Genomic DNA, 27,911 nt, shown 5'->3' on the forward strand with positions numbered 1-27,911 from the left:
AGTGGCATTCAAAGTGATTCTATCTCAGTGGTCGGAAATGTTTGACCTTACAAGGCAGAGATGAGATAGTTCCAGTTTGAGCATTTTAGTGGCATTCTGATGCACTTTACCAAGCTAAAGAACAGGATTTATTTTTTTCCAAAGTCCATTCCAATGCACTTTTCTTTGTCAATAGTTAGACATTTTTTTCTGTTTCAATGCACTTTTCTTATTCGGAGGCCCACTATTTACCATTGGTGCTCTTAAAGTGCCGAGCCATGCACTGCATGTGTCAGGTTGGCAATATTTGGCTATCAAATCTACGCTTCCTATTCGGAGGCGAAGAATTACCAGTTGGAAATCTTTGAGTATTAAAGGAATTTTGACAGTTTGTGGCAAGCAAATGCACTCTTCATCATCAAAGAACAGACCAATTTTTAAAATATTGGAAGAAAATTGGGAGAAGAAAAATTCCAACTATATATGATGGCTTTTGGATTATTCGCAAAGGCAACATTGAACGTCATTGGCGTCAATGAGATTGTGTTTGCTGTAAGGTCTTATTTTACGGATTCGATCAATAACGCACGTCATTGACTGATCGAGAATTTTTTTTCATTTCAGGGATTTTGCATAACGCGCTGATTATCTGTCGATCCGATTAGATGGGTGGAAAGTCCGTTTTTTTTTTTTGTTTTTTGGGGGGGAAATAAAGAATTTTATTTGTGGAATTTTATTTTGAAATCTAGAAAAATATTAATGATCCAAACAGTTTAAAATGCAACGGTTTGACTGGGTAAAAAAAAGTGGAAATTTTAGAGGAACCCCCCACCAAAAAAAAAAAAGAAAGAAATTTGGGTCTTTTATTTAGAAAAAGAATAAAAGAATATTGAAATCGGAAAAGTAGTCTCATCAAAATAACTATGAGCAATAGTAATATGTTCGTGGTATTTCTTGCCTCGCATCAGTCCAATAATTATTTTTCTGTCTGTCGCTCTCTCTCTCTCCCTCCCTCTCTCTCTCTCTCTCTCTCTCCCTCACTTATAAGCGCTGCGGCTCAGCGTGTCAGCTGCACACACACATCGCACACGCACACGCACACCGTCTCTGACACAAGAGCATGTCCACGGCGCAGTCTGAGCCAGTCACGCACACCTGCTCGCCGTGCACCGCACGCTCCTGGCTCGGCGATGTCCACTGACTCCAATCTGCGTTTTGGAAGACTTCTAAGAGCACCTCTTGTTTTTCGTCATCACCCTCCGCACCATTTCCTTCTCCTTCTTCTTTTTCCACGCGAGTGGAGTATCGTGGAGTAGTGGAGCTCCACTGCTACCGTCCGTCTCCAACACCTTCCCCGACTCTCGTGCGCAGCTACACCCATGGAACTCTAACTATGGATTACCGCTTGATACCGCTGCTGTCTGTCGTGTTGCAATTCACCTTCCACCCAGGTGAGTTTTCCACGCTGTTTCTAATTGCCAAGACGGGAATTTATGAAGCGCCACTTGTTGCATGCTGGCTGTCGCCACGGAATTCGGCTTTACGCACGGCGCGCGTCAATAACGCACGCGTTTCGCTTTTTTTTTTAAATTTATTTATTTTTAATTTTTGGGGAGGTCTTCTTGTCGCAGCCATAACTGACACGTGATTTTATTTTTCATTTATTTTTTTTTTACGTGCGCGTGCGTGGGAGGTCTTCTTGTCGCAGCGATAACTGACACGCGAGGCAAGAGGACACCCGCAGATACCGAACGCGGCCGCCTGCATTATTTAAACGAGGCGAGCAAGGGCGCCACGAAGAAAATTATAATAAAAAAAAAAAAAGTAAAATGTGGGGAGAAAGAAGAAGTGTGCCGAAGTCGCATGCACACACGCACATTAAAAAAAAAACAAAGAGCGAGCCTTTCGATTTCATGCAAACGAGCAGCTGTTGCACTGCAGGGCAGTGGTCTTGTTATTTTTAAGTGAGTCGCCTCTTAACAACACAAATCAGTGTCAAAATTGCTTGTAGTGTTTCCTATCGATTTATTTTGATGCCATTTTATACTGATTCGGAGTCAGAACGCTTTGTTCAACCCAACGGACAATAAAAGGAGCAGCTCGAGCCGGAAAGTTATTGACACAAGTTTAACAATAGGAGTAAATAAATGCGGAGGCATTTATTTACTTTGTTCCGCTGATAAGCAAAACAAGCAAGCAAGTTTGCTCCAAACCAATTTGCTGAGTTGTTTTTACTTGACAATACAAGGGATGGTTCGTTCCATGAAGTATACTTTGTTGAGGTAACCCCCAAACTTTACATGAGCAAAACTTATTTTGCCAACTTGAAATTTTGAGCTCATTCAATTTTTATTTATTATTTTTTTTTTTTACATTGCCGCAGTGCAAACAATGCGATACTCGTTTAGAGAACTATGACATGATTATGTGTTATTGTTCATCAAGCAAGCAGGACTGGAGTCAAGTCATGTCTGTTGTTTGCGTTAAAATTATGCAATCCATGATGTCGTTTAGTGTGGGTGGGAACACTTCACAAATTGGGGTCTGAAAAACTGCAGATAACTTTGCCGCATTTTAAAGCCAAGCGAGCCAACTTGTGCAGACTTCCTGCATTTCGTCAAATAGTCAGTGCCTCACCGTGCAGGGGAAGAATATCTCAGCTGGCTGACCTGCAGGTTTGGGCTTACCTGTCATGTGACGCACCGGGGCGACGCCGTTAAGTTTGCCTTAAGCCAGTCTATGCACGCAGAGGTGCAGCAACAACAGGAGGCCGAATTCGACATTAGTGCGCTGCAATTATTCCTGTCTATTTTAAATTGGCCTCCTCCAGTGTGCGCGTGTGAATGCGTCTGTGCGTGAGTTCGGCATTTTCACCGTCTCCAGGCAAATATTGAGACATATTATAAAGCCTCTCAATTGCACCTGCCCTGCTTTGCTGCTGATTGTGGAGATGATTCCAACACAAGGATATGGAAAGGTTCTGCTTTTTTTTTTATTTATTTTTTTTAGTCCATGCATGACACTTTTACAGCTTGGGAAAATGCTTGTTTGCTTATCGGGTTTGGGAAAAGGTACAAGCAGTTACCGTGGAGAGCAGTAATTCGGACCATGGGTGGAGATGAGAGATGAAATGATATTGATCAATTATTTAAATTTTGTTTTGAATACCCAAACAAACAAAAATGCATGTTGGAAATTGCACATTAGAAATTCAAACTATTTTCTATACCAGGGATGGGCAACTGGCAGCTGTGGGCCACATAGCGTGCCCCCTAATTTAAAAAAAAGTATTCTGTGGCATTCACATCAATGAACTTTGCAAGTATACACACGTCACATCGGTTGGCCAGAACCCAAATGCGGCCCAAACTTGTGAACGGTGAGGTGCAGAAATTGCACATCATGAAATTGTCAAAACCGACAACTCAAATCTATTTTCATGCACGTAAGCCCTGAACAAAATCAAGTTAAATTGATCAAGTTTAGATGGCACGGGGACGACAGATTAATACGTCAGCCGCACAGCGCAGAAGTCGTGGGTTCGATTCCAACTCCGGGCTTTTTGCATGTTCTCCCCCGTGCCTGTGTGGGTTTTCTCCGGGTACTCCGGTTTCCTCCCACATCCCCCAAAAAATGCATGGTAGGTTGACTGAACACTCCAAATTATCCCTAGCTATGAGTCTGAGTAGTTGTCCGTCCGTCTATGTGTGCCCTGCGATTGGCTGGCAACCAGTTCAAGGTGTACCCCGCCTACCACCTGAAGACAGCTGGGAAAAGCTCCAGCACACCCGCGACGATGAACGACTCAGATAATGGACGGACGATCAAGTTTATTTGACTATTCAGATATTGCAGATTGATGCGGTATCGCACAGCGTAAACTTTGAAGCGAAACGGATTAGAAAGGAAAACGTGTCGCCCACTGTGGTTATAACGTTCCGTTCCCGCTTTGTGGCTCGGCCGACATACAGGATACCGTATGTGGCGCTGTGGTGTGAAGGCTGCTCCACAGATGTGTTGTGCAATTTTAACGACATGCTGGAGCTCCCATCACAGACGGGCGATGAACTCGGTCAGGTTGCTCCGCACTGTACATTGGGGCAGAATGTGCGAATGTGAGTGTCAATGTGTGCCTTGTGATTGGCTGACGACCGCTTGAGGGTACACCTCGTCTTGTGCTCCCCCAAAGTCAGCGGGGAGAGAGCCCCCTTAACTCTGTGGTTAGTAGATTGTGGACAGAATATTTTGCCAGTCGCTGCCGATCATCCGCCGTCTAATCTGTCCAAGACAGATGAGCCCTCAAATGGTGGTGTACGTGTTTACTTTAAACGGTAACATTCATACTTATCGTTTGCGTCCTTGCTGTTAAGTCTTGAGATTTTTTTTTTTTCACAATTTACGAGAAGGGTGATGCTTACTGATTTTTATGCCATTTCAAATGTGAATTTAAAAAAAAAATGTTGGTCTTAAAATTGTATATTTTTTAAATACTGCTACACTGATAAACTGGTCAATCATTTCTTGATAGCTTTAACTCATCGGTTTGGGGAGTTTTTACCCTTAGTCGGATCAAAGCCTCATCTTGAGCGGAAATAATTAAACCAACATTGTCTCCGTCCCTTTTGCACCCAGCACCAGGTTAACTATTTCACCCAAATTCGCTTACTTTTACACCTTTTTTTCCCATGTTTTCAGTATCAGTGACTGGTATCGGCAGCCTCTAGAGTACCCGATACCTAAAAAAATAAGGCTGAGATCGTCCCGATACCGATATCTTGAATAGCTAACGCTCATCTCTACTTTTAGTCTTAACTCATTTACTGCCATTGACGGTTTAAGACGTCAAATATCCATTTTTTTTTTACTGGTAGTGAATGAGTTAAGTGTGGTAGAAGCTCTAATGCAAAGTTTTTAGCATTTATTATTTATTTATTTATTATCTACAAGCATGTTTGAATGCATTTGCAAATGTTTAATCCTCCAGATTGGCAGTTCCAGGCTTCTGTACTTGACGGCTTTTGCCTTTCAAGCTTTCAAATATGCCAACCAATCAAAGGTGGAAAAAAAAAAATAAAAATTGGCTGAAAACCACATTAAAATACCGTCGGTTTTCTTCAAGCCAACAAACAAGAGCGCCTCTGCTGTTTGCAGGCATTTTCTTTGCCTCCAGACATGATTATTCACACAATCTTTAATTGATTTTTATGCCCTTCTCTAAATTGGGAATGTCGTCTTGATGATGCCTTGCCGGAGGGCCTGGGAAGTCACCTGATTTCCCTACGGTAATCAGTTCAAGAATCTCCTCCCAGACTACAACAAACCCGATTGGGGAAAAATACGAATACTGGCTTTACATTTCTTGGTGGTCACACATGGCATAGAGTTAGACCACAAGACACCAGGACATTCAAGAGCTCAATGTCAACAAGTTCAGTCGTGTAACAAATGCGCAAAAAAAACTAATTCAAGGGTAATTGTGTGGAACCGGTTGACATGAAAACATTGCGTAAAGTTGACGGTGAAGGCTCGCTTATGTCCTGGATCGTTTTAATCTGTTTATAAAACATCATCTCGCTCCGCGTGGCAGTGTTGCCGCCACAAAGGTTGTGTTATCGACTTTAATGCGGGTACAGTCTTTTGTTTAGGTTCAGATTGAAGATTGCATCTTTAAATCCGTATAATACGCAAAAATAAGCTTGGGCAATGGTGGTGGGGAGTAATAAAGTCAAAATATTTTGTTACTGAACTAAGTCGATTTTTTTTTTTTTAACCGGCGTATGACTTTTCCGACATTTTTATTTTCACAAAATTTTAAAAATGTGTAAAATATGTACTTTCTACACGCTTTGTCAAAATAGGTTTGATATTTTTTACGATTCAAAAAGACAAGCAAAGTGGTATCTTGATGGATTGAGACCTTAGGGTATTAAAAAAAAAAACAGTGGCAGAAGAAAATCAAAGAACTCGAACCAGCCATGGTCTTATTTAAGACAACTATCTGATGTTATCGAAGAATGATCGGTGTAGTGGTGAGCTTCTTCACAAATTAACAGTCGATTTGAAAGATAACAAGAAGGGTGTCATTTTACAGTTGTCATCATTGGCTGATTCAGCATTTTTTGGCGAGCCAGTTGAGCACGTTAGCAAAGCTAACACATTGTAAAAGTCGAGCCTGCGCAAGCTAGCTCTTAAACAACAACATGCGAAATTGTATAAAATGTGTTTGGGTGGGATGTGTGCCTTTTTTTATTTTTTACTAACATGAAGGAGTTGAGTCAGCAAAGTACTTTCATCACCTCCAATTTGCTGACATTGCCTTATGTGTGAAAATGCAAAGGGGGCAAAATACGGCATGACGATGCGAGTCAAAGAGGTGTGTTTGTGGTGTAATAATTATCTCACAAATGTTTCATGTCATGGGTTCTAAAGTCTGGGAGGATTTTGGCATTGACAACTCTTGTAGTTAAAATAATCGGATCTTGGAGCGTTTCCTTTACGCTTTAACTGTCCTGAAAGAAAATGACATACAGCGAATGCTAACGACATTGCAGTTGATTTTTTTGCGCCCTCGCAATAATGCGGACTTTCGGGGAATGCTGTTTTTTTTTTTTTTTTTTATGGTGGGTTTTTAGCAGTTGTTAAAGTGGCAGGTGTTGAAATGTTTGTAGTTACTGTAACAACTAATTTCTGTTTGGCATGTGTTAGCACTTAGCTAGCAGACTTGGTGGTGGCGTTACATGTGTCAAGTTGTATTGCGATGAGGGGATGTCATTAATATTTGACAACTGTGGGCATGTGAAACCATTTGTGACTTTACCGTGATTAAGGGGTGTATAAATAGATTTGACTTGACTTGGATTTCACAGATAAGGTCACATGGGAATGACAAGTTAACGTTGTTTTAGAATCAGAATCCTCAATGTTAACCTGATGCGATATATAGCTACCATTTCTTGACCGGTAAGGTATACTTTAAAAAAAAAAAAAAGTGTGTTTTAATCAGTTTAAATGTTGTGTTTTTTTTTATCTACGTCATCTCTTTTTTGTGGATTAAATGGAAAGTTCAAGGGTTAACGCTTATGCGATGTTAACATCGATAATGTTAAGCTGTGCATCCACTAACACTGCAGGTGTTGTAAAAAAATATATTTGGCTTTGGCATGATAGTGTTTCCATGTTAGGCTGACTAAGGCATTAAAAAAAAAAATATATAGCGGATCTTCGCCCAGCCTAATTCATGGATGGAGGAAGTTGGCCTGGGAGCAATTTTATGTAAATTAGCCAACTGGTGATGTTGCAATCAGTTTTCTCCTTTCCTCTCATATCACGTAACACATTTTCACACAAGCATTTGGGATGTTTCAAGTGTGTTGTTGCTAAATGTCAGAATCAAGGTTGAATATTTAGGCCATAATTCCAAAAGTAATTTGGCGCAAAAATATTGCTCATGCCCCTACCTGAAGCATGGTAGTGGCAGCATCATGTCTTGCGGCTGTTTTTCCTTCAACTGGAACTGGGGCTTTAGTCGAGGTGAAGGGTTTTATGAGCAGCGTAACAGTGTTAGCACAAAAGCTTCAGATTTCTGCGGGAAAGAAGAGGACATAAAGTCAGGAAAAGCCGACTAGAGCATCCAACATGTATTTAAAGTTATTCAGAGGCACCTTAAATGGCCACAGGTGATGCTGACGACCGCCTAGCGGAAGTTTGAATATGAACAGCTCATTCTCAACACAGCCACATGCCCAGTAATAAGAGGGTGTGCACACTTGTGCAACATCATTAACTGACTTGTTTGTTTTTTACTTCCCCCGTCGAAAAAAATATAAAAATGTTCTCAATTGACCTGTACAGGCACATTAATGTTGTTAAAACGTTTTGAAATCATTTATTTAACTCCAATGTTTAACAAAAATCAGACGCAAATGTTTTAATTCCACTGTAAGCACAATAAATAAATATTTCATGGCAGAAGTCACTCTCATTGCCATTCATGAAATTATTATTTATTGATATTATACATTTTTAAAAAAGTCTACTTGTATAAGAATCCAGTCCGAATCTTTAGAGAACAAAGGGGCAGGAGAGTGGTGCAGGGTTTGATTTGCATGTTCTTCCCGTGCCTGCGTGGGTTTTCTCCGGGTACTCCGGTTTCCTCCCACATTCCAAAAACATGCATGTTAGGTTAATTGAAGACTCCAAATTGACCCTCGGTGCGACGGTGGGCGAGTGGTTTGTCTTTGCCGCCCTCCAGCTGGGTGCAGATTAGTCATCCGTAAAGTTGCATATTTCCCAAAATCCGCTCATTTTTCTGCCATGTTCCTGCCTTCCAGGCCACACCAAGCCCAGCATCACCCCCGCAGGACCCCACCTGGTGGTCCCGCTCAACGCGCCCTTTGATCTGCGCTGCCAGGGTGAGAAGGAGATGCAGTGGCAGCGGGAGGAGCGGCCCAAAGTGCGGGGGGAGCGGCGGACGGAGGGCGCGTCGGCATTGCACGTGGCCCGCGCCTTGCCCGTCCACATGGGTCGATACGTCTGCCTGGAGAGGACGAGCGGCGAGCAGACGTCCATCTACGTTTTCGTCAACGGTAGATGCACGCCTCACTAGAGAATGCCGACAAAAACCCAAAAAACTAAATTTGCAATTTGTTAGCATTTTTGTCGACTAATACTGCCCCCTACCTGCAACGACATGAATATTTTCATTATAAAACATTTACATGCCAACTTTTTTCTTGGAATATCCGGAATGCAAGATAAGATTTCCTATAATTATTCTTGCCATGAAATAAGTCAGCAGGAGTACGCGTGAAGGCGTGGGTGTGCTTGAATGTGACGATGTTTGCCAGGTGGCCTAGTGCAGGTAGAGAGGCAGCATGACCGTTTTGACTTGCACGTTCCCTTGGCCCGCAGCCATCGCTGCAGGATGATATCATGTGCTGCTTTCAGAACAATCCCGACTCGCAAGCAGCAAACACAAAAGCGCTTTTTCATAAGGGAAATGCTGCAGAGATATATACGCATACATAAGATAGCGAAAAAAAGCAATATCGCAATAAGCGCCTATCCAAAATGCTTGATCGCAAAGTCATGCAATAATTTTACAAATTTGATCAGAATTTGAGAAGTCACATGCAAACTTAAATGCGCATCCCCATCTAACATACAAACACACACATTTTTTTATTAATATATATATATATATATATATATATATATATATATATATATATATATATATATATATGTCATTAGGTCAGATTTAAGAGTTCAACCCTATTCAAACGTATCCAACCTAACGATTTGAAACGTCTCAATTGGATGAAATAAAACAAGGGGAAAAAAAAAAAAAAGCTCATCTGCTCACTCATCTGCCCCCTTTCACCCTGCGCTTTTGTTTTGTTTTGGCAGATCCTGACAATCCTTTCAGGAAATCAATGGTGTTCAACATCCTCACCCGCGTGGGCGACGCCGCATCCATCCCTTGCCTGGCAACAGATCCCAGCCTGTCAAACCTGCACCTGGAGACGTGCTCTGGGTCGGCCCTGCCTCCCGGCCTGCGCCTGTCCGCCAGCCTGGAGCAAGGCGTGGTGGTCCGAAATGCGCAAAAGTCCTACGAGGGCTGCTACATGTGCGCCGGCACGCTGAGGGGGCGACGCATACACTCGCATAACTACCACCTGACCGTCAAGCCAGGTAGCCGTGGCTCTTGACATCTTTGTACTTGGGACTCCGGTGGTCATTTGCCCCTCGTTTCCTCTCTCAGTCCCCGTGGCGCCCCCCGTCATTGAGATGCAAGCGCCCGAGCGGGTCATCCTCACCCTGAACGAGGGTCTGGCCCTCACCTGCAACACCACCAATGTCAACGGCGAGATCAAGCTCAAGTGGGTCACCCCGCCCAGCTCAGTGAGACACTTTTGCATTCTCCTACCAGTCTGTTTGGACGCCCCTTGTTGAAGGGGTCAAAGCTTGAAGATCTGGACTGTGTGTATTGCGTGTGCGTGTGTGCATGTCAGTGTGGTTGGCGAGGATAGCCGTGCAGACGGGGTTAATCTCTAGAGATCTCTGGGCGTTGACAGGGTGCCGTCTGGTATCCACAGCAACCAGCAAAGGTTGACACTGCGTCGCGTATCCGGGCGGAGCACTTCGACCACATGCGCAGCGCCACCCTTCGCGTGGCCTTCGCCGCGCACCGCGACGCCGGACGCTACCGCTGCGAGGCCGAGAATGAGAAGGGGGTCAGCGTGCGCGCAGTGTGGCTCGACGTTTACGGTGAGTACGTGGAAGGAAACGCGGGATAACGCCAAAAATGATAAGCATGCTCTCTTTGAGGTTTTTTTTTAACTTTTTTAAAGTCTTGCCTTCCTCCTCCCATCTATCATTCATTCTTTTCTTCCATGGTTCCTTCGTAGCCTTCCTTCCTTTATCCCTCCCTCCCGTCTTTCATCTTGTCTCCTTTATTACTACGTCCTTCCTCCCTTCATTTTTTTCATTTCCTCATTCCTCTTTTCATTTTTTCCTCTGTTCCTTCCATTTTTCGTTCCCCTTCATCCTTAATTCCATTTTCTCCCATTTTTACTCGCCTTAATTCTTCCACCCATCCAGGCTTTGGCCTTTTCTCCTTCACCCTTTCATCATTTCCTTCCATCCTACCTTGTCTCCTTGAATCCTATCTTTCTACTTTTATTCCTTCCTTCATTCTTTACTTCACGCATCCTTCCTTCCACCTTTTCCCCACTCATCATTCCATCCTTTCCGTCCTCCTCCCACCCTTCATCCCTTTCCTCATCATTCTTTCCTTTCTGCCACTTAATCCAACTTTCTTGCTTCCATTCTTCCACTGTTCCATTCCTTCCTTTCATCCATCTTTTTTTCCTTCCTCTCACCATCCCTTCTATCCATCCTTCAATCCCTTTCCTTCCTTCTGTCACAGATTCCTTCAATTCATCCCATCTTGCTCCTTTCCTTCCTCTCATCCATCACTTTCCTTCCTTCAACATTCGTTACTCCCTTCTTCTTCTTACCGTCCCTCCTATTCCTTCCTTCAATCCTTTCATCCTTTTCTTCCTCCCTTCCTTCTTACATTCCTTGCTTTCTCTCTCCCTCTCTCTAATCTCGTTGCACACTTGAGTACAATGACAATAAAGGGATTTCTATTCTATTCTATTCTATTCTTCCTAAAATAAGTAAAGTGAAAAACGTAGTTTGGTTGGTTACCACGTGTGAGGTTCATTGTGTAATCAGCCTGCGGCGAGGTCTGTATTTTACCGGCTTTTTGTCCATGTGAAGGCAGAATTTGTGCTATATTTCCATTTCATATAATTCCCCGTGTGCATTTTTTTCCCCCTCTCAGACACCGGATTCATCAATGTAACGTCAACGAGCAACAGGACTATCCACGTGCGGGCGGGTGATAGTTTATCCCTGCTGGTGGAGATGGAGGCTTACCCCAAGCCCCGCGACTTCTCCTGGAGCTTCATGGGCCACAAGCTGAAGAATAACAGCGACCACGTCATCACTACGCAGAGCACGCGGAACTACAGGTGCGAAGATCCCCCGCCCCCCTACCTCCTTCCCCACAACCGGCGAGGGTGGAATTTAGCATGGAGTTGGCCGCGGGCTTTACAGCTACTTGACAAATACGAAGAAGTGAAGAGTGCCTCGGGTTTATTGAACCGAAAAAAAAGATGTCTCCATTCAAATGCGTGCTAAGAAAACAATGCGTTTGCATTGTTACTGCAGAGCAAAAAGGGAAATATGACATAAAATTATAAGTCGGTATGTAACATGCTTCCGAGTGTTTTTTTTTTTTTAATTTTTATAAAGAACATTTATGCGGGTCAAATCGACCCAAAAAATTAACATGTTAAAAAATAAAGGTTAAACAGTTTTTCACTTGGAAAGTGTGCTAAATATAAAATGTTCACCCAAGTAAACAAAAGAGTGAAAATAAAAATGCAAATGAAAAGTTAAAATTACACTTTCCTTAGGAAACTGAGAACTGTCGAGCTTATAAAATGGATATTTGCAAATCAAATCGACCCATTTGGGGGGGGAATGAAAACGAAAGTAAAAATATAAAAGTAGTTTTTCTCTATTAAACCGAACAGAACACAGAAAATAAAAATATTGCAGGTCAAATTGACCCCCCTCCAAAATAAAAAAATACAAGTTGAAACATTTTTCTCACATGAAAATGAATAAGTGTACAACAAATAAAATGGAAATGCTGTGGGTAACTAAAGAAAACCCAACTGAAGTAAACGACCCCCTCCCCACTCCCCTCCGGTGTTCAGGTACAGCAGCGAGCTGAGGTTAGTGCGCCTGAAGACGTTGGAAGGCGGCGTTTACATGTTTAAAGCCTCCAACCGCGACGCCTCAATCAACGAGACCTTCACAATCTTCGTGACCAGTGAGTGCCTTCCATTTTTGATTCCTTCTTTATTTTTATTTTTTTTTAAACCAGATGATTTGCTTGACTTCTTGTATTTGTAATCACGCCTCATTCCTCACTAGCTAAACCCGAGATCGTGTCGCACGAGGGCCCGGTGGACGGCCAAGTGCGCTGCGTGGCCGAAGGATTCCCCGCCCCCAAGATCGCGTGGTACTACTGCGAGCAGCCCTACATCAGGTGAGCACCAAACAATTACGGTCTAGGTGATAACCAAGGCAAGGCAGTTTTATTTTTATTTCATACAGAAGGCAACTCAATGTGCTTCACACAAGCAAAGAAACTACCCCCACAAGCATTTACAAACACAAAAGTAAACATTCCAAAGCAAAGCAGAGAAAACAACAGTAGCCTACAAAAATGACTCATTTGTACATTTGACAACAAAAGGCAAAGTAAGGATATAAAGGTGATTTACTAAAATATCAAAGAAAAATTGTTTGGCGGACGTTAATCAAAATGTTTGACAAAAAAAAAAAAATTCTAGACCTGACTTCACTCCTGTTGGCACCTTATTCCATTTGTGTGCGGCATAACCCCTAAATGTAGCTTCACCACGTTTAGTTTCAACTCTGGACTCCACGAATTGACCTGAGTCTGCAGACCTTAAAGTCCTACTGGGTTGAGTCATTTATAGAACAGTAGCAGAATTTAAAAAATCTATTCTACAGCTGATTGGGAGCCAGTTTAAAGCCTTCAGGACTAGAGTAAGGTTTCGATGTCTTAGTTCTGGTCACGACCTGAGCTGCAGTCCAGTACGAAGACTGTTACAATAGGTCTACAGGAGATAAAAGCATGGATAAGTTTCTGCTGGTCTGCTTGGAGCATGCAACCCTTCGGTCTGGATAGTTCAGTTCATGTTATGAAATTATTTTGGTAAGAACGTTAGCCATATTAATTTGGGTGTGTCGGTTTGTATTACTTAATTTTGTTGACTTTTCGCAATTAAAAAAATAAAATCAATTATGTAATTAAATATTATTAATAATGTTATTTGCGATCATTTTCACCCCAGGTAATCAGTGTACCAGATCATGTCTTTTTTTTTTTTTTTTTTTTTTTTTAATATTTCATCGTTTGATAGAAGTCGTCTTACCGGCCCAAAAACTACAAAATTCGGGGATTTTGGAGAAAGTTATACACTTTTACTGCAGTTCTTTTTTTTTTATTACAAAACTAAGAAAACATTTGACTTTGTTTTATCCAAAAAGAAAAAACATTAACAAAACAAATAATTGCTGTTGATTTTTTCATAATTAGAGACCCTTTTCTATTTTCTTTAACAAAACCAGTCGTAGCAAATTCGTATTTATATTTTAAATGCAAAGACTCTCTATTTTTACCCCACAATTTTTTTTTCCTTGTGAACCACAGGTAATTATTTCAAGGTACAGTACATGACTTTTATTGAGCAACTAGAATATTTGACTACTTTACTGTTGACCAATTTGCGAATCCCAAATGATAAACCTTCCTCAGGAAACCTTGGCGTGAACTACTCAAATAAACCAACATAATGACTTGGCTGCCTTTTGTTAAGGCACTCCTAATCATTTGGCAAGTGAGTGAAGAGAAACCTGACCTCGCCTTTGACCTAAAATAAACCCTGTGGTGCGCGGGTGTCAAAACTTGAGTCTGGTGTTCATTTTACGCACATCATTAACTGTCAAATCCCTGGAACTGATTTCTTATATAGAAATGTGTGGCACTCAGACTCCTTTTTATCAATAACATGTGTTTAGACTCACAGCATCAATAAAAAGTAATAGATTTATTGAGGTGCATCTCCCATTTAATACATTTTCGTTATCTTCAAAAATTAAGATTCACTTCAATCTGTACACTAAAAAATATATAAATTTGAATTAGGTGACTGTACCCAAAGGTAGAAAAACATTTGAAGAAATTGAAGATATCCATCCTTTATCAGAAGTTTAACGTGGGGAGTAATTTTTTTTTTTTTTGTAACGCGGACATAGAACCTTCATTTTTTTAACTGTATATACACCAAATAGTTTTGGGAGCCAATTCAAAACTATAATATGATAAAATATGATGCGGGTTTTGATTAATAAAGATAAAAAAAAAAAGTATCTATGCTTGCAATGATTTTCAGAGACAAAATTTAGAGCAAAAAAAGTGCTTTTTTTTTTAATGACAATATAGAGACATTAAAATAAAATGTTTTGATTGTACATGGACCAAAATGTTGACTGTTTGCTCAATTTTGTATTTTTCATGCTTTATTGAGAATTTAATTTTGATGGATATTGATTAAGAATAATATAAGATGGATTGATGCGTGGATGGGTACAACATCAATGATACATTAGCAACACAAATAAGCGAAAATAGTCAAATAATTAGCAGCAAAACTGCCATAAAAAAAAAAAAAACGCATAACATAACGGAGCTTGGATAGGATTATCTCAATTAACACCAGCTGTGTTACACAACCACACAAATTGTCCTGATAAAAGCGCCTAAATTGTCCACACGTGCCTGACCAAAGCGACAATCCTTGTTGCGATGTTTCGACAACATCTGGCCTCAAGTCGGCAAGCTCACATCTGGACGACTAATGAGCAGTTTTCTGATCCTGCCAGATTTCTGTCGACATCTAAGAGCCTTCTCTTCAATGTTGCCCCACTTTCGGTTCAGGTGCTCGCAGCAGGTGAACGCCACCCAGGAAGAGACGGACATCATCACCATCACGCTGTTCAGCCCCATGTTTGGCAAAACGGAGGTGGAGAGCCGAGTGAACGTCAGCCGGGGACGCTTCAGCACGCTGGAGTGCGTGGCCACGGTGGAGGGCGAGCAGGCTTACACGCTTTTCTCCATCAGTGGTGAGCCACGACGTAAACGCAAACCAACCCCTGCATGTACGGTTCATAAATGATAATGCTGCGGACCGCTTTCTCACCAAGAGTTCACGGCAAAGACGAACCAACGTTGATGGAGACGCACTAACTTTCCGGGGAGTTGTTATTTTTTTTTTTGGCGTGTGTTTTCTTGGGCTGTCTACAAGGCTTTTAATTAGAAAATCCGGTGTCTTGTTTTTACAGCTGCTGTGAGGCTTTGTTGGAATAGTGCGTGCCGCAGCAAATTTTACTCAGACGTCGGTTTTATGGTGCAATCGGTGAACGAATGGACAAATCCAAGCCAATTAAGACATACCTTCCTTTGTACGTTTAATTTACTGAGATTAAAGAGAAATGAGTCATTGTAGTTGCTTAGCGCAAGGCTTGTTTGTTTCGCTCGATAGTCTGAAATCTTCAAACGGGATGACTTTTGTAAGGGATACATGTAAAATTTTGATTACTTACAAAAAGTTGAAAAATTTGTGAGCTATTTCTAGAAATATTTTCACGTATAACTAAAGAAAGCTAGCGGTCAATATATTTGCAGTTAATCTTTAAGACTCTTTGCTTCTAAACATTTATTTTGGTGCAATTTCTATCTGAATGTAATCATTTATAGATATTCTCTTATTTCCTTGTACTCATATTAATGTTTAAACGGTGAATGTTAGAGTGGCTTCCAAAATTCAAGATTAGACGGTTGTCAATTTTGTTGTTATTTATTTAATTTCTTTTTTTTTTTGCGGCAACAAAGAGTGCTTTTGTGTTTTTACAGCTGTCGCGAGTCAGTCGTATATGTTCAGTCCCGCTTCCGTGCCTGGCCTGGCCTTATTGTTCGCTCCTCTGTCCACTGGTGTGTAATAAGCTCTTTATAAAGATAAGGAGCTTTCTCCCCACTTCAAATCTGAGAATGCCAAGTCTGCAAGAACAAATCCGCCGGTAAACCCGTCAGTGGTTTCTAAAGCGCTACGTGTGCTCCATGACACCTCCTAGCCTCGGCCAAGACGGGAGAGCCTACCCCTCGCTGGTGCCTCGCGCCGACTTTGGCCATACAGCTATTTTTTGGAAATTGGGGGGTTGGTGGTCGCTGTCATTGCGGCAGATGGGGAAGCCGTTATGACGCTGCATGGATTTGGAGTCATAAAGTAAACAATGGACTCCATCTAATTCCTATCTGCACATCTTATAACAGCCAATCATGTCTCGCTTGGCTCCTGTTTACCAAACGGTTTATGGGAGACGACGGGTAAATTCATTCTAAATTGTGTTCTTAGTCAATATTTTGAGATGGGACACATTCACTTTTTTGTTTTTTCCACACACAATATTTTGACAATTTCATATTAGGTGACAACGACACCATCACGACATTTGTTTTACGCCTGTTGAACATTTAATGATTCAAACATGAAATCACTAGACTCACAGAATCATATTTGCATGGTTAAAATTTGACCCTCACTGTGACATTGTCTGCGAGACAAAAACAACAACAGCACAATTTGGTTTGGTGAGCGGCAGATGATTAATTGGCTGACATTTGGAAATTTTGGGGCTTTTAATCATGATTCAAGGACAGTGCATTTTAAAGTGGAACGATTCGATTTGGTTCGATTCGTTGGGATTAGGATTCGATTCGACATGGTACACCTCAGTTTGAGAAGGTATAATGCAAAGAGTTAGCCTAGTCTAACCGTGTGCATCGGTGGCGTTTTCTTTCTTTCGATATTTGCGCCGTTGTGGGTGTGAACACAGATGACTAGCTTTATAGCTAACGGACACGGCTTCGCTCATTCCCGAGAGCCACACCGTTTTTGACACGACGGAAGCAGAAAGTGACTTGCTGGAGTCCTTGTAACTACCTCGCCACTAATAGATATCCCAAATACTTTTTACAGAGAGAACCGTTCCTCACGATCTGTTCACCCCACTGCTGATCGGCTTGGTATCAGCAGCCTCCATCCTTGGCCTAGTCCTCATCATGCTCTTCTACAAGTACCTGCAGGTATTTACTGGTGCTATTCATGGCGCAACGTAAAGTATCAGTTGGAAATGATATTTTGTGGTTGTTTTGTTCCAGAAACCTAAATACCAAGTTCAGTGGAAGGTAATCGAGGGAATCCACGGTAACAACTACGTCTACATTGACCCCACCCAGCTACCGTACGATCACCAGTGGGAGTTTCCCAGAAACAACCTGCGCTTCGGTGAGCCACCGGACCTCCTGACACAGTCGTGTAACATGTTTGTCGAGCATGCGGCACGTGTCTTCGAGCATAGTGTGAACATGGCACTTGCGACGAGCCTGGGGCCTCAAGGCAAACATTTTTATAGGAACGAGGAAGAAACAACTGCAGACAACATATGGGGAAAATTACGCAGCTGGATGTAGACAAGTTTCAAGGCTGAGTCATTTAAGATGCAGGAAGATTTCAGGTTATGTCCGGTGTCGAAATGATAGCATGGCGCGACTGACCTCTTCAGGCTGCGATCTGAGATTTTCAAAATTATTTAAGATTCCCTAAAGTGAATTCAGAGATTGCCCTCCCTTCACCCTTGTCGGTGGGATCAACTGTTATCTGGCACTATTGTGACATCCGAGCTAATTATGCCATTCCGCTGACATGGCCGTTTCAGAGCATCTGAATTCTCCGGCACGTTAGCGTGAGAAAGGGTGAACTTGTTTCTTTTATAGGATTGTCATGAGAGGGTGGAGAGGGACTTTTGGCTGATATAGCCACTTTAGAGTGCCTCGTTGTCACGCTGTGGAAAAGCCCCACAATGACCAATGGGATGCATTCAAGCCATCGGAGGCTTCAAGTACATATTTTAGAAGCTTAATCAAGGTGGCTCCATTTTTTAGGTTATGCTGTGGAACGCAATATTTGAGCGGCACACGCAAATTCATCTTTAGATGTGGTTGTTTTTTTTCAATACTTAAAAAAAAAAAATTCCTTCTTTCGCAGTTGACCCCCGTTTTTTTTTTCCTGGAAAACTTTTATTGTATATATAATATACATATGCTGGCCCGGTCTGCAGCTCCCGCAAATAGCGGGGCTCCACTGTATTTATTTTCACTTTACAGGCATTTTACCCATTTTGTCACACAATGGCTAAATAGCATGCAAAAATAATGCGACAAAGCCTTTTTCTTTGTTTTGTTTAACACAGCTCAAGGCAAAAAAAAAAAAAAAAACACGTTCTGACTCCACAGACAGCAAAAAGATCCTGATTTGTTTTCACGGTTTAAAATGAAATTCATCTTAGCAATGCAGTTGAACCGAATTGCCTGCTTTTTCTCGTGTTCAAATCACAAGCTTGCCCTGGCGACTTGTTGCTGAGCACAATCATTTTGCGGGCAAAACGGCGTACTGTTTGAATGAACAGGAACATAAAGTCCATTCATTTTCCACACAGTTTAGAGAATAGGAGACTCTGTATTAAATACAAAATACGCACATTGAGCATCTTCTATTGGGACAGTAAATCTCACTTATCCTTTAATACCCCTTCTGGGTCATGGGAAAGCTGGAGTCTAGCCAAACTGACTATGGGTAAAAAGTTAAGACTGTCTACCAACCGCTACACCCACAGTTACTGAAACTGCGATCTGAGTTCATCATCAGATAAACGCCTGGGTAATGGCAGCCTGAACATGGCATGACGTCACCCTCGCCTGTCACCAATGAAGGACATGTGGACAGAGCTGGAAAGCGGCAGCGGTGCCCATCAAAGGCAGTCGCAGGGCTCAAACATGACAAAAACCTTCCCTCCCTCACTGCTAACATCGTAATGTTGACATATGCTGGGTGTTGTTTTTTAGCCAACCTCCTCCAACAGGATTCTGCACGTCCTGGTGATTGAGCACACAGCCCGGGGGCTCAACTGGTGTTGTCCCAGTAATGCTGGCAGGGGGCCAGTGGAAGGGAAGGGAAGGAAGGGAAAAACAGGATGGGCAGGGGGAATAACAGCTTTCTGGATTTCTTTGTGTGTCTGCAGGGACGACATTGGGCTCCGGCGCTTTCGGAAAAGTGGTGGAAGCCACGGCATACGGAATCGCGGAGGCCGACTCGGTTACCACGGTGGCGGTCAAGATGCTTAAATGTACGTTGGAGTTGAGATAAGATGAGCTGCAATGTGAGGTGGGAGGAACTCTGCCGCAGGGCTTGGAGTCAGATGTCAGACATCACATGTGTAACATTAAAACGGAGACGGGAATATCAGGGTGAGATAACGCAATAAAAATAAGGTCAGGAAAAAAACAAAAACAAAAACAAAATAAATAAAAAAAGGGTGCAGCGTTCGGGTTCAAGTTAGCGTCAAGTAACGGCAACTGGCCTAACCCTATCCCATCGTAACTATTTTAGAAAAGTCTTGGAATCAAAATATACTTTCCATTTTGTTGATTTTTCATTAAATCCAATATTTTTGGTCGTGTAAATATTGGTTACAAGCTTTGCAGAAAATAAAAGTAGAAAATTGTGATTCATCACGATTAACTACAGAAAATTGTGCAATTACTGACTTGAGCATTTTTGATGGCTTGGCATCACAAATATTGTTAATTTACTACCATTTTATGCTTAAAAAAAACATGGCAGGAAAAAAAAGAGGATTTGTGTTTTTCCTCATACATGATTTTAAAAATTGATAAGTGAGAACATATGAAAAGTAAGGGAACAAAAGGTAGAGTAAACTAGTCAACCGGTGTAGTATAAATATTGAATAGTATTCTAAAAAGTTGCTTTTAGTAAAATGCAATATCAATAGATGGTCATATTTTTCGGAAAGTGCCACATCACCGGATTGTTTTCTTTTAACTCATTCACTACCATTGACGGATATACACGTACTTTCATTTTACCTGGGCTGGCAGTGATTCATTTAGGAATCGTCAAGGTTACAAGCAAACTAGCAACTATTATTAAGTTGAATCCAACTTTTTTCTTGGTTTTCATCCACAGCGAGCGCTCATGCCACAGAAAAGGAGGCGCTGATGTCCGAGCTGAAGGTTCTCAGTTACCTTGGAAACCACATGAACATCGTCAACCTGCTGGGGGCCTGCACCGTGGGAGGTAGGGGCACCTCTGTGCTCACCTTTGGGGGAATGTTTGGAATCACTTTGCCCTCTATCCCGCATATTAAATGTGACATGTTTGTCTGTGGCGGAAAGGCCCCACGCTGGTGATTACCGAGTACTGCTGCTTCGGTGACCTGCTCAACTTTTTACGAAGGAAGAGGGAATGTTTCTTCTATTCCAAGACGGATGAAGACTGCTACTACCGCAACGTGATGTCACAGAGGGTCACTGCTGGGTCAGTTGTTTCAAGTGCTCTCAAAAGATTTTGCCCAAATGGAAACAGTGCAAGTCGTTTATCATCTGAACATTTGACTCTGAATGTCACGTTTTCCGACAGAAAAAGAAAAATCCTTCAAAAGCGAAATATTAAAGCACTTTTTTTTTTTTGCCGCAGTAAATTCGTCAAAATGATCAAACATTGTCGCCACACCCCACCCACCTTAAATGGTCAGCGATCGGTTTAGTACACCTGCTTCCGATTGGCTCATTGCTTCAAAGTAAAATATCAGACTTCCTGTTCAATCCGTCAAGACTTTTTCGTGCGTCATGTTCCAACAGAAATGTCCCAATTTCACGTTAAATCGGAGAAACTGGTGTCTGGGGCTTGTTGAGATTCCAATGAAGGTGTGATTAAGAATTCCAGAAGAATTCTTATGATTTGCTGATCCACAAAATTTTGAGCTTGTTGATTAAACAAGTGTCGGGGGGGGGGGGGGGTAATTCTTCTAGCTTACTTTTTCATCAGGATGCTCACACTTGACGAGTTTTCAGACAATCCGAGCCCCCCCAAATAATTATGGGCCGCGAACCATTCATAGTCAAAACAAAATGTGAACTGCAAAAATCAGAATTGAGCGTGGAGTCCTGCGGAGCGTCAAAGTGCTGTTTACTATCCAGAACGTGCGTGGGAGTAGACTGTTTCGAGGTTCGTTCTCAGACTGCTCCTTTCCTCTTCTCGCAGAGACAGCTTGAACGGCTACATGACCATGAGGCCTTCTGCCACTGGCAAGCCGCCTTCGTCCTCATCCTCATCATCAACCACCGTGGACAAGAGAAGCTCTTTCCGCAAAGGCGAGTGGGACATTTCTCGAATTTCAAAGAAAATTCAAAAAGCATCTGAATTTACATTTAATGCCGCCTCTCCCCTCTTTCTCAGGCGGTTACTACGGCGAGAGCGAAGCCGAAGGGGAAATGTTCGACGACGACGGCCTGTCGCTGGACACTGAGGATCTCCTCAGTTTCTCCTACCAGGTGGCCAAGGGGATGGAATTCTTGGCTTCCAAGAACGTGAGTTATGGCATCCATCTATTTTTCATACCTCATCATGAGCGACAAACTGATTTATACTGATCCAGAACTTTTTGATCATGCCATTTCACAGCCGTACACTATTGAATTAAATCGTAATCCCACTGAGTCTAATGACAGGAAATTTGACAAGCCACAGGACAGTTAAATAAACCTGAGAGGCGGTTGAGGTATAAATCTTGGGTTTGCTTGAGTTCCATAGTATTTAACTCATTCACTACAATCCAAGTAAAAAAAAAATAAAAAATGGATCTTTGACGTCTTTAGCCGTCAACGGTAGTAAATGAGTTAAGAGTAGTATATATACAGATACTCTAGTAGATTATCTCCAACTGACCTACTCATGATTTGCTAATAGTAATTTTTCAAATATTGTATGCTCTATCCGCACAGTTTCAGAACTGACACGGATATGTTGCACTAAGGCCAAACAACTTTTGTGATTTTAAAGCAGAGTTCTTGATTTATCTGATTTCTGCACGGCTCGTGTTTCCACCGCTAGTAAGCGTATCCAGAATGCATGTCACGCTGTTAAAATTTTAATTACTGTCAGAGTCAACTCTGTCAGCTGATTGTAATGGAAAAAAATACGCAATACTTGGCTGATGTCACATAGAACAAGTCTCATTGGTGTTTTCCCCTTCCACAGTGCATCCACAGAGACCTCGCGGCCAGAAACATCCTGCTCACTCAAGGACGAGTGGCGAAGATCTGTGACTTCGGCTTGGCCCGAGATATCACCACGGACTCCAACTACGTTGTCAAAGGCAACGTGAGTCTCTGGATTATTTTAAAGGAATACTGCATTACTTTGAAATTTTACAAGACAAGGGACAGCAGAATATTAAAGAACTTAAAAATATCTTAAAGCTTCACATGTATATCAAAATATACTATTTCAAAAGGTAACAATAATGGCACTGAACATGCTTAAAACTCATTTGATGCAGTTCCACTCCATTACTGTAGGTGGCAGTAAGTGGAGGGTTACTGTCATGTCAAAAGTCCCATTTAAGTTAAATGGAAGACAACTGGTCATCTTTTTGGCTGTTGACAAACATTCATTGCTTAAAACAAAATACCGGATCCCCTTATTGCGAGCTCATTAAACGCCAGAGCTAGCGAATAACGGGACACTCTTTAAAAATGACGGAAGTCTTTTTTGCTAACCGACCAATGAACGATGATCGAGACATCACCTCGGCTCTGCATAAATAATTAAACTAAAGAATTTCCTCCAATAGTAATTTTAAGAGTCATAGACGCTCTACCCCAATTAGTCATTAGCGTGACGTCCCCTTGAAAAGGAAATCTGTACCTCAAATTTCCCGACTAAGCAAGCAACAATAATACAGACAGGGTGAAAAAATAAACACCGTACCCCAAATCGACAAATAGTCTCAATGTTGTTACATAACAACTGCATCATAATTTATTTTACCAATACGGGGTCACAAGATTACATAATCATAATATTTCATCAAATTCAGTTTGCACTGTGAGAGTAGCGGGGCCCAAAATATGTCATCCACATGAATAAATCCCGGGCCTTCAACTGTTTTGAGCTACTTTCTCATCAGAGAGATTGACGGCGTCAGCATAACTACAACCTCAACGTTCACACAGCCGTTTTCTGAATTCCAAGAAAACGCAAACCGCAAGCGGCTTAAATAACAAAAAAATGCCACAAATGAAATCTAGCATTTCAAATGACGTATCAACAGCAAATATTTTATCAGATTTTACAAAAAGTGTTTCTCAAATCATTAGTGTGTTTCTGAGAACTTTTTCAGAACATCGCAGTCTCTTCTCGCACTTTAACATTTTAATGGTTGATTTACTACGGCTCTATTTTCAACTCAGGCTCGGCTGCCGGTCAAATGGATGTCTCCGGAGAGCATCTTCGAGTGCGTATACACGTTCGAGAGTGACGTGTGGTCGTACGGAATTCTCCTGTGGGAGATTTTCTCGCTAGGTATGCGCTTCCATCTTCTATATACGTCGATTGTCGTTTTTCCGTGTTTCTCCTGACCAGCGAAATCCTTCATGCAGGAAACAGTCCTTATCCCGGAATGCCCGTGGACGCCAAGTTCTACAAGCTGATTAAAGAAGGATACAGGCTGGACTCTCCCGAGTTTGCACCTTGTGAAATGTAAGACTGGAAGGACGTGATTTTTTTCATTAAAAAAAAAAAAAAAGGTGTTGATGGTGGTGAATACATCAAAAAAAAAAAAAAAAGTGAGATTTTAATGACGGCCCACTCTCATCCTGTTTCACTGGCACGAAACTCCTCAACTATTAACTTGCTCTACTTTAGAAATCAAGTCCCCCACAAATAAACAAATCAATTGAACATGAGCACGGTGCTTCGTCCTGAAGAACACCCGACCTGAAACGCACTTGTTGTTTCTCCCAAGTAACCAACTTTGAAGAAAACATAAACCCTGTAAAGCTTTATCAGCCATCATGTGGGCCCAATTTACTTGGTACTTCATCCCGGTGCATCATGAATGCCAAACCTCAAATAGTTTTCCTTTTTCCCAAACCAATCAGTGAACTAACAATGATCAAAACATGATTCGCTGCACTGTACCATATCTTATTTAGCTCTGATGTGATAATAGATGCCAAACCCCCAATTAGATGTCTGACTTTAAAAAAAAAAATCAATTTAAAAAAAAAAAAACAAAAAAAAAAAACAGCATACCGCAAAGGGATGTGTCAGTTTTCTAAAACGCGCGAGACAAAGTACTCCTATTCATTGTCAGGCACATCATCTGCTTGACTAAACACCCAACATTAAATCGAGCACTTGTGTTTTATTATTATTACAAATAGGTGACTCATATTTCTTTACAACTTCAGAATAAAAACGCAATCACCTCAATTCATAGACCCTCGCGCGGAAATTAATAGTGAGGCCCATTTCAACTCAGTAGCTAACCAAAACAGCAGCACCTAACAAGCTAGGAATTTTAAGTATGGAATCAGCATGTGTGTGACTGCTCTCCAGGTATCAGATCATGCGGTCCTGCTGGGACGCCAACCCCATCCATAGGCCCTCCTTCAGGAAGGTGGTGGAGAGAATTGAGCAGCAGTTGTCAGATGCTACCAAGCACGTAAGTGTTGACACAACGGACAGAATTTAAAAAAAAAAAATTTTTTAAATACAATGCTGAACCGGGGGTACATGCTTTTTTTTCCCCGTTGTACTACAATAAAGTGTAATTGCACATCCACTCCAGTAGTTGGCAGTGGCGCTTGCCTTGCCCATTGTGCGCAGCGAGTATTAACTCTATGCTGTAGGTTTGTTTTGATACAAATATGCTATTATTCATCGTTGCAGCGGGGAGTGAGTGGTGGTGGGGGTCGCGCAAGTTATTTTCTTCTTGCGTCTGGGTTGGGGCGTCACGAAAAATAATCGAGATGCACTGGATTAGGCCGATGCAGAATCCTTACAGCAAAAACCTCAATTCAACTACAACCACCTCTTCGAGTAGATAGGGAGGGGGGAACGAGAGTGGAGAAGCGGCAGTAAACAAGGCAAAAATCCAGGTACGAGGGTGTGAGACAAACTGCATAGTCGTAGTGTAGAAATAAAAACGAGATTTCAACATGACTATTTATAAAGCCCTTAATTACAAAAGAGTCTCAAAGGGCTTCACATACACACAAGTGACTAATATTAACAACATTCCCACATCTTAAACCCCGCAGGAGGAAATTAAAAAAAAAAAAAAAAAAAGGTAGCCAGGTAGCTGTTCTAACTTGTGTAGGTCGATAGGGCAATCCAGAGTTCCGGAGCCCAAATCGAGAATGTGCAATAACCAACTGACAAAGTCACCAGAACACCAGCATGGACCACGAAAATACCACCGAATCAGCAAGATGCCCAAGCTAACTTTCTTAGCACGCCATGAATGCTGATTGGAGCATTGTTTTTTTTTTTTCAGATCTATCTGAACTTCAGCTCTAAGATTACGGCGACGCACAGAGACGCCACTTCCTCCGCCACCAGCACCATGGAGGAGGAGGACGACGACGAGGCGCCCAGCATTCCAAACACGGCGTTCCAGCCCAGCTCAAACGGCAGTAGCGCTCCGACGCAGCCCTTACTGGCCCAGCACGAGGTTTTCCTGGAAGGCACAGGCCTCGCTATCCAGCGGGTGTGAGCCCCCTCCCCCCCGTCCCCATGCCTCCTAAAAGAAGTGCCTCTCATGTTCTGCTACTATGACAAATAAAAAACACTGCCATCCCATGTCCCCATCCGTTAAAAAGACTGGTCGCATGCTTGAAAAAGACTGCCCCTGTGGTGCAGGGAAAAAAAAAATAAACCACAACACTGGCCGCCCCCGACTTTGCTCCCTTTTGGCACTAGACAAAACAAAAAATTTTGTTATTAATGTGACATTCAAGGGAGGGCAGTTCAGGAAAAAAAAAAGAAAAAAAAAAAGCTCAATATTAAATGCTTACGTGTATCATAATGATGGTTTTATCAGCTGTCTTTGAAGTTTTTTCCCTTTTTACCATTTTGTTTTCCTTAGACTTGTATATACATATTTTGTCTGGAACGGAAAAAGAAAAATGCACTCCAGGCACTTCACGTCATTCCACACATCCCATCGTGCAGCTTTGTTTCTTTTTTTTTTTTTTTTTTTATTGTCAGTATTACATGTTTCAAAATGAAGGTGATGTTTATTCAGGGTCCAACTTTTCAAATGGAGCTACTGGGACACTGTTTTTTTTTATAAGCTATTATTAATTCAGCCTGATCCTCTTTGAGTAGATGTTGCGATCTGATTGTTGCGAAAAAGGTACACGAGCTTGTTTTGGAGATAGTTGTGTTTTTTTTTTTTGCAAAGACACTGGGGGCAAAGGCAAAGCTTTAGCGGGCTAGCTTTAGCAGGTGAACATCAAACGTTAAAGAAATAGAAAGTTTGTGTTTCCGCCTTGTTGTTTACATGCTGGTACTGCCATTTCAGAGATTTATGTTATGTTGTTCTTTTTTTTTTGTGTGTGTGCATGTGTGTGAGATCACCCGGGAAACAAAACAGCTGTTTGGAACTTGCCATTTCAATGGGCTGGAAAGAAGACATTAAGGTTCATCATGATTGTTCCCTGGCCACAAGTTGTTTTAATTTCCCCCCCATTCTCCCTTTTCAGTCCAGATGTTGCCTCCACAACAATGCGCTTCCCATGTTCCCATTGGGAAAATGTCCTCTTAGTGTATATGAACATGTTTGTGGATTGTGAGGACGCGCGCAAATCTCGGAATGATTACAAATTTTTTTAAAAAAAAAAAGCTATATAATAATCGTTATAAGAGGTGCCCCTAGTTTTAATCAGTGTCCCTGCATTTACATGACATCGATATTTCGCTTTGCAAACAAGTAATAGTAAGTAGACGTAAATCAAAACGACCTACCCTAGCCACAATTAGAAAAAAAAAAACGCAACTCACTACTGCCTACCCTATAAAATGTTTCTAATTGCCCTTGCCTGTAAAAATTCCACAAGCTACGATACCAAAATCCTTCAATATCAAGTCATATTCATCATACATTATCGTTTTAAAAAAAGTGTCACACTAAAATTATTTATTTTGGAGAAATGCATGGGAAGTGAGCGTACATAAACATGCACATGGTGAAGAAACTTAGCTCCTCTCCAAAATAGAAAAATGTGCCAAAATGGCACTTCAACTTCCTTACTTGACACTTATTACTACTTTCCTATTAGCCTGGGTTTTGGCGCTCTTATATGACATTTGAGAAAGAACACTCACAAAAAAAACAAAAAACACAGGGATTCTGTAAATAAAGAAAATACGCAAATTCAATGAATAATATGAGTTCACGAATAAGGGTTGGTCCAAATACAACCCACTAGAATTTTTGCACAAAATGGTTGTTTCAAAACAAAATGGCCGACTACGTATTCAAATCTGGGCATGCAATGAGGCTAAACTTTTTCAAGGGAGATTGTCAACGGCTCAAAACTGGTGGCTGTGTCGGATTTTCTTCAAACTTTCAAGAGGGCGCTACTGAGTACATTTTGGGAGCTGGTGTTTGGCAATAGCTGATCCTGAAGACAAAGGTTAACTTTTTACCAGAATACATGCCAAAACCGTTTCAGGCATGATTAAAAAAAAAAGACGATACAATTGTCAGAAGTATCATAGATAGAAATTAATTCCAATTGACTACCATACAGTTTAACAACTGAATAGTCAATT

At 41.7% G+C, this 27,911-nt stretch overlaps 2 protein-coding genes across 8 annotated transcripts in view; one reads left to right on the forward strand and one right to left on the reverse strand.

Moving 5' to 3' along the window:
- The window catches only part of LOC148324700 (uncharacterized), a 54,692-nt gene that overhangs the window by 19,329 nt on the left and 7,452 nt on the right, over positions 1 to 27,911 (reverse strand). For all 6 annotated transcript variants that reach the window (XR_015846266.1, XR_015846265.1, XR_015846264.1 and 3 more), the window contains one exon: positions 7,437 to 7,561. Coding sequence is in view for 3 of the 6 variants with exons in the window: in XM_088312390.1 (XP_088168516.1) it covers positions 7,437 to 7,462 (26 nt within the window). In the remaining 3 variants the exon portion in view is untranslated. The remainder of the gene's footprint in view (positions 1 to 7,436; positions 7,562 to 27,911) is intronic.
- kita (KIT proto-oncogene, receptor tyrosine kinase a) lies at positions 1,069 to 26,010 on the forward strand. Of its 2 annotated transcripts, none has more exons than XM_088312388.1 (21): positions 1,069 to 1,430; positions 8,310 to 8,564; positions 9,388 to 9,672; positions 9,743 to 9,882; positions 10,056 to 10,248; positions 11,330 to 11,519; positions 12,273 to 12,388; positions 12,493 to 12,607; positions 15,089 to 15,273; positions 17,187 to 17,293; positions 17,369 to 17,495; positions 19,288 to 19,392; positions 20,253 to 20,363; positions 20,462 to 20,603; positions 21,330 to 21,439; positions 21,525 to 21,655; positions 22,326 to 22,448; positions 23,540 to 23,651; positions 23,729 to 23,828; positions 24,690 to 24,795; positions 25,630 to 26,010. In XM_088312388.1, exons 1-21 carry the CDS (start codon positions 1,373 to 1,375, stop codon positions 25,846 to 25,848), a joined length of 3,030 nt encoding a protein of 1,009 aa, XP_088168514.1. In that variant the 5' UTR covers positions 1,069 to 1,372; the 3' UTR covers positions 25,849 to 26,010. The 2 variants fall into 2 exon arrangements, with proteins under 2 accessions (XP_088168514.1, XP_088168515.1); XM_088312389.1 differs by having other exon boundaries at positions 10,077 to 10,248.

This window comes from Idiotropiscis lumnitzeri, chromosome 13 (genome assembly GCF_059441095.1).
Source record: "Idiotropiscis lumnitzeri isolate Australia: NSW breed Sydney's pygmy pipehorse chromosome 13, RoL_Ilum_1.0, whole genome shotgun sequence".
Taxonomy (NCBI): domain Eukaryota; kingdom Metazoa; phylum Chordata; class Actinopteri; order Syngnathiformes; family Syngnathidae; genus Idiotropiscis; species Idiotropiscis lumnitzeri.

Bases quoted from the DNA above. Each gene is read 5' to 3' on its own strand.
- kita (XM_088312388.1), top strand. From the start codon at position 1,373: ATGGATTACCGCTTGATACCGCTGCTGTCTGTCGTGTTGCAATTCACC. The intron at 8,565-9,387 runs GTAGATGCACGC...TTGTTTTGGCAG, and splicing joins CATCTACGTTTTCGTCAACG to ATCCTGACAATCCTTTCAGG. The intron at 17,294-17,368 runs GTATTTACTGGT...GTTTTGTTCCAG, and splicing joins TCTTCTACAAGTACCTGCAG to AAACCTAAATACCAAGTTCA.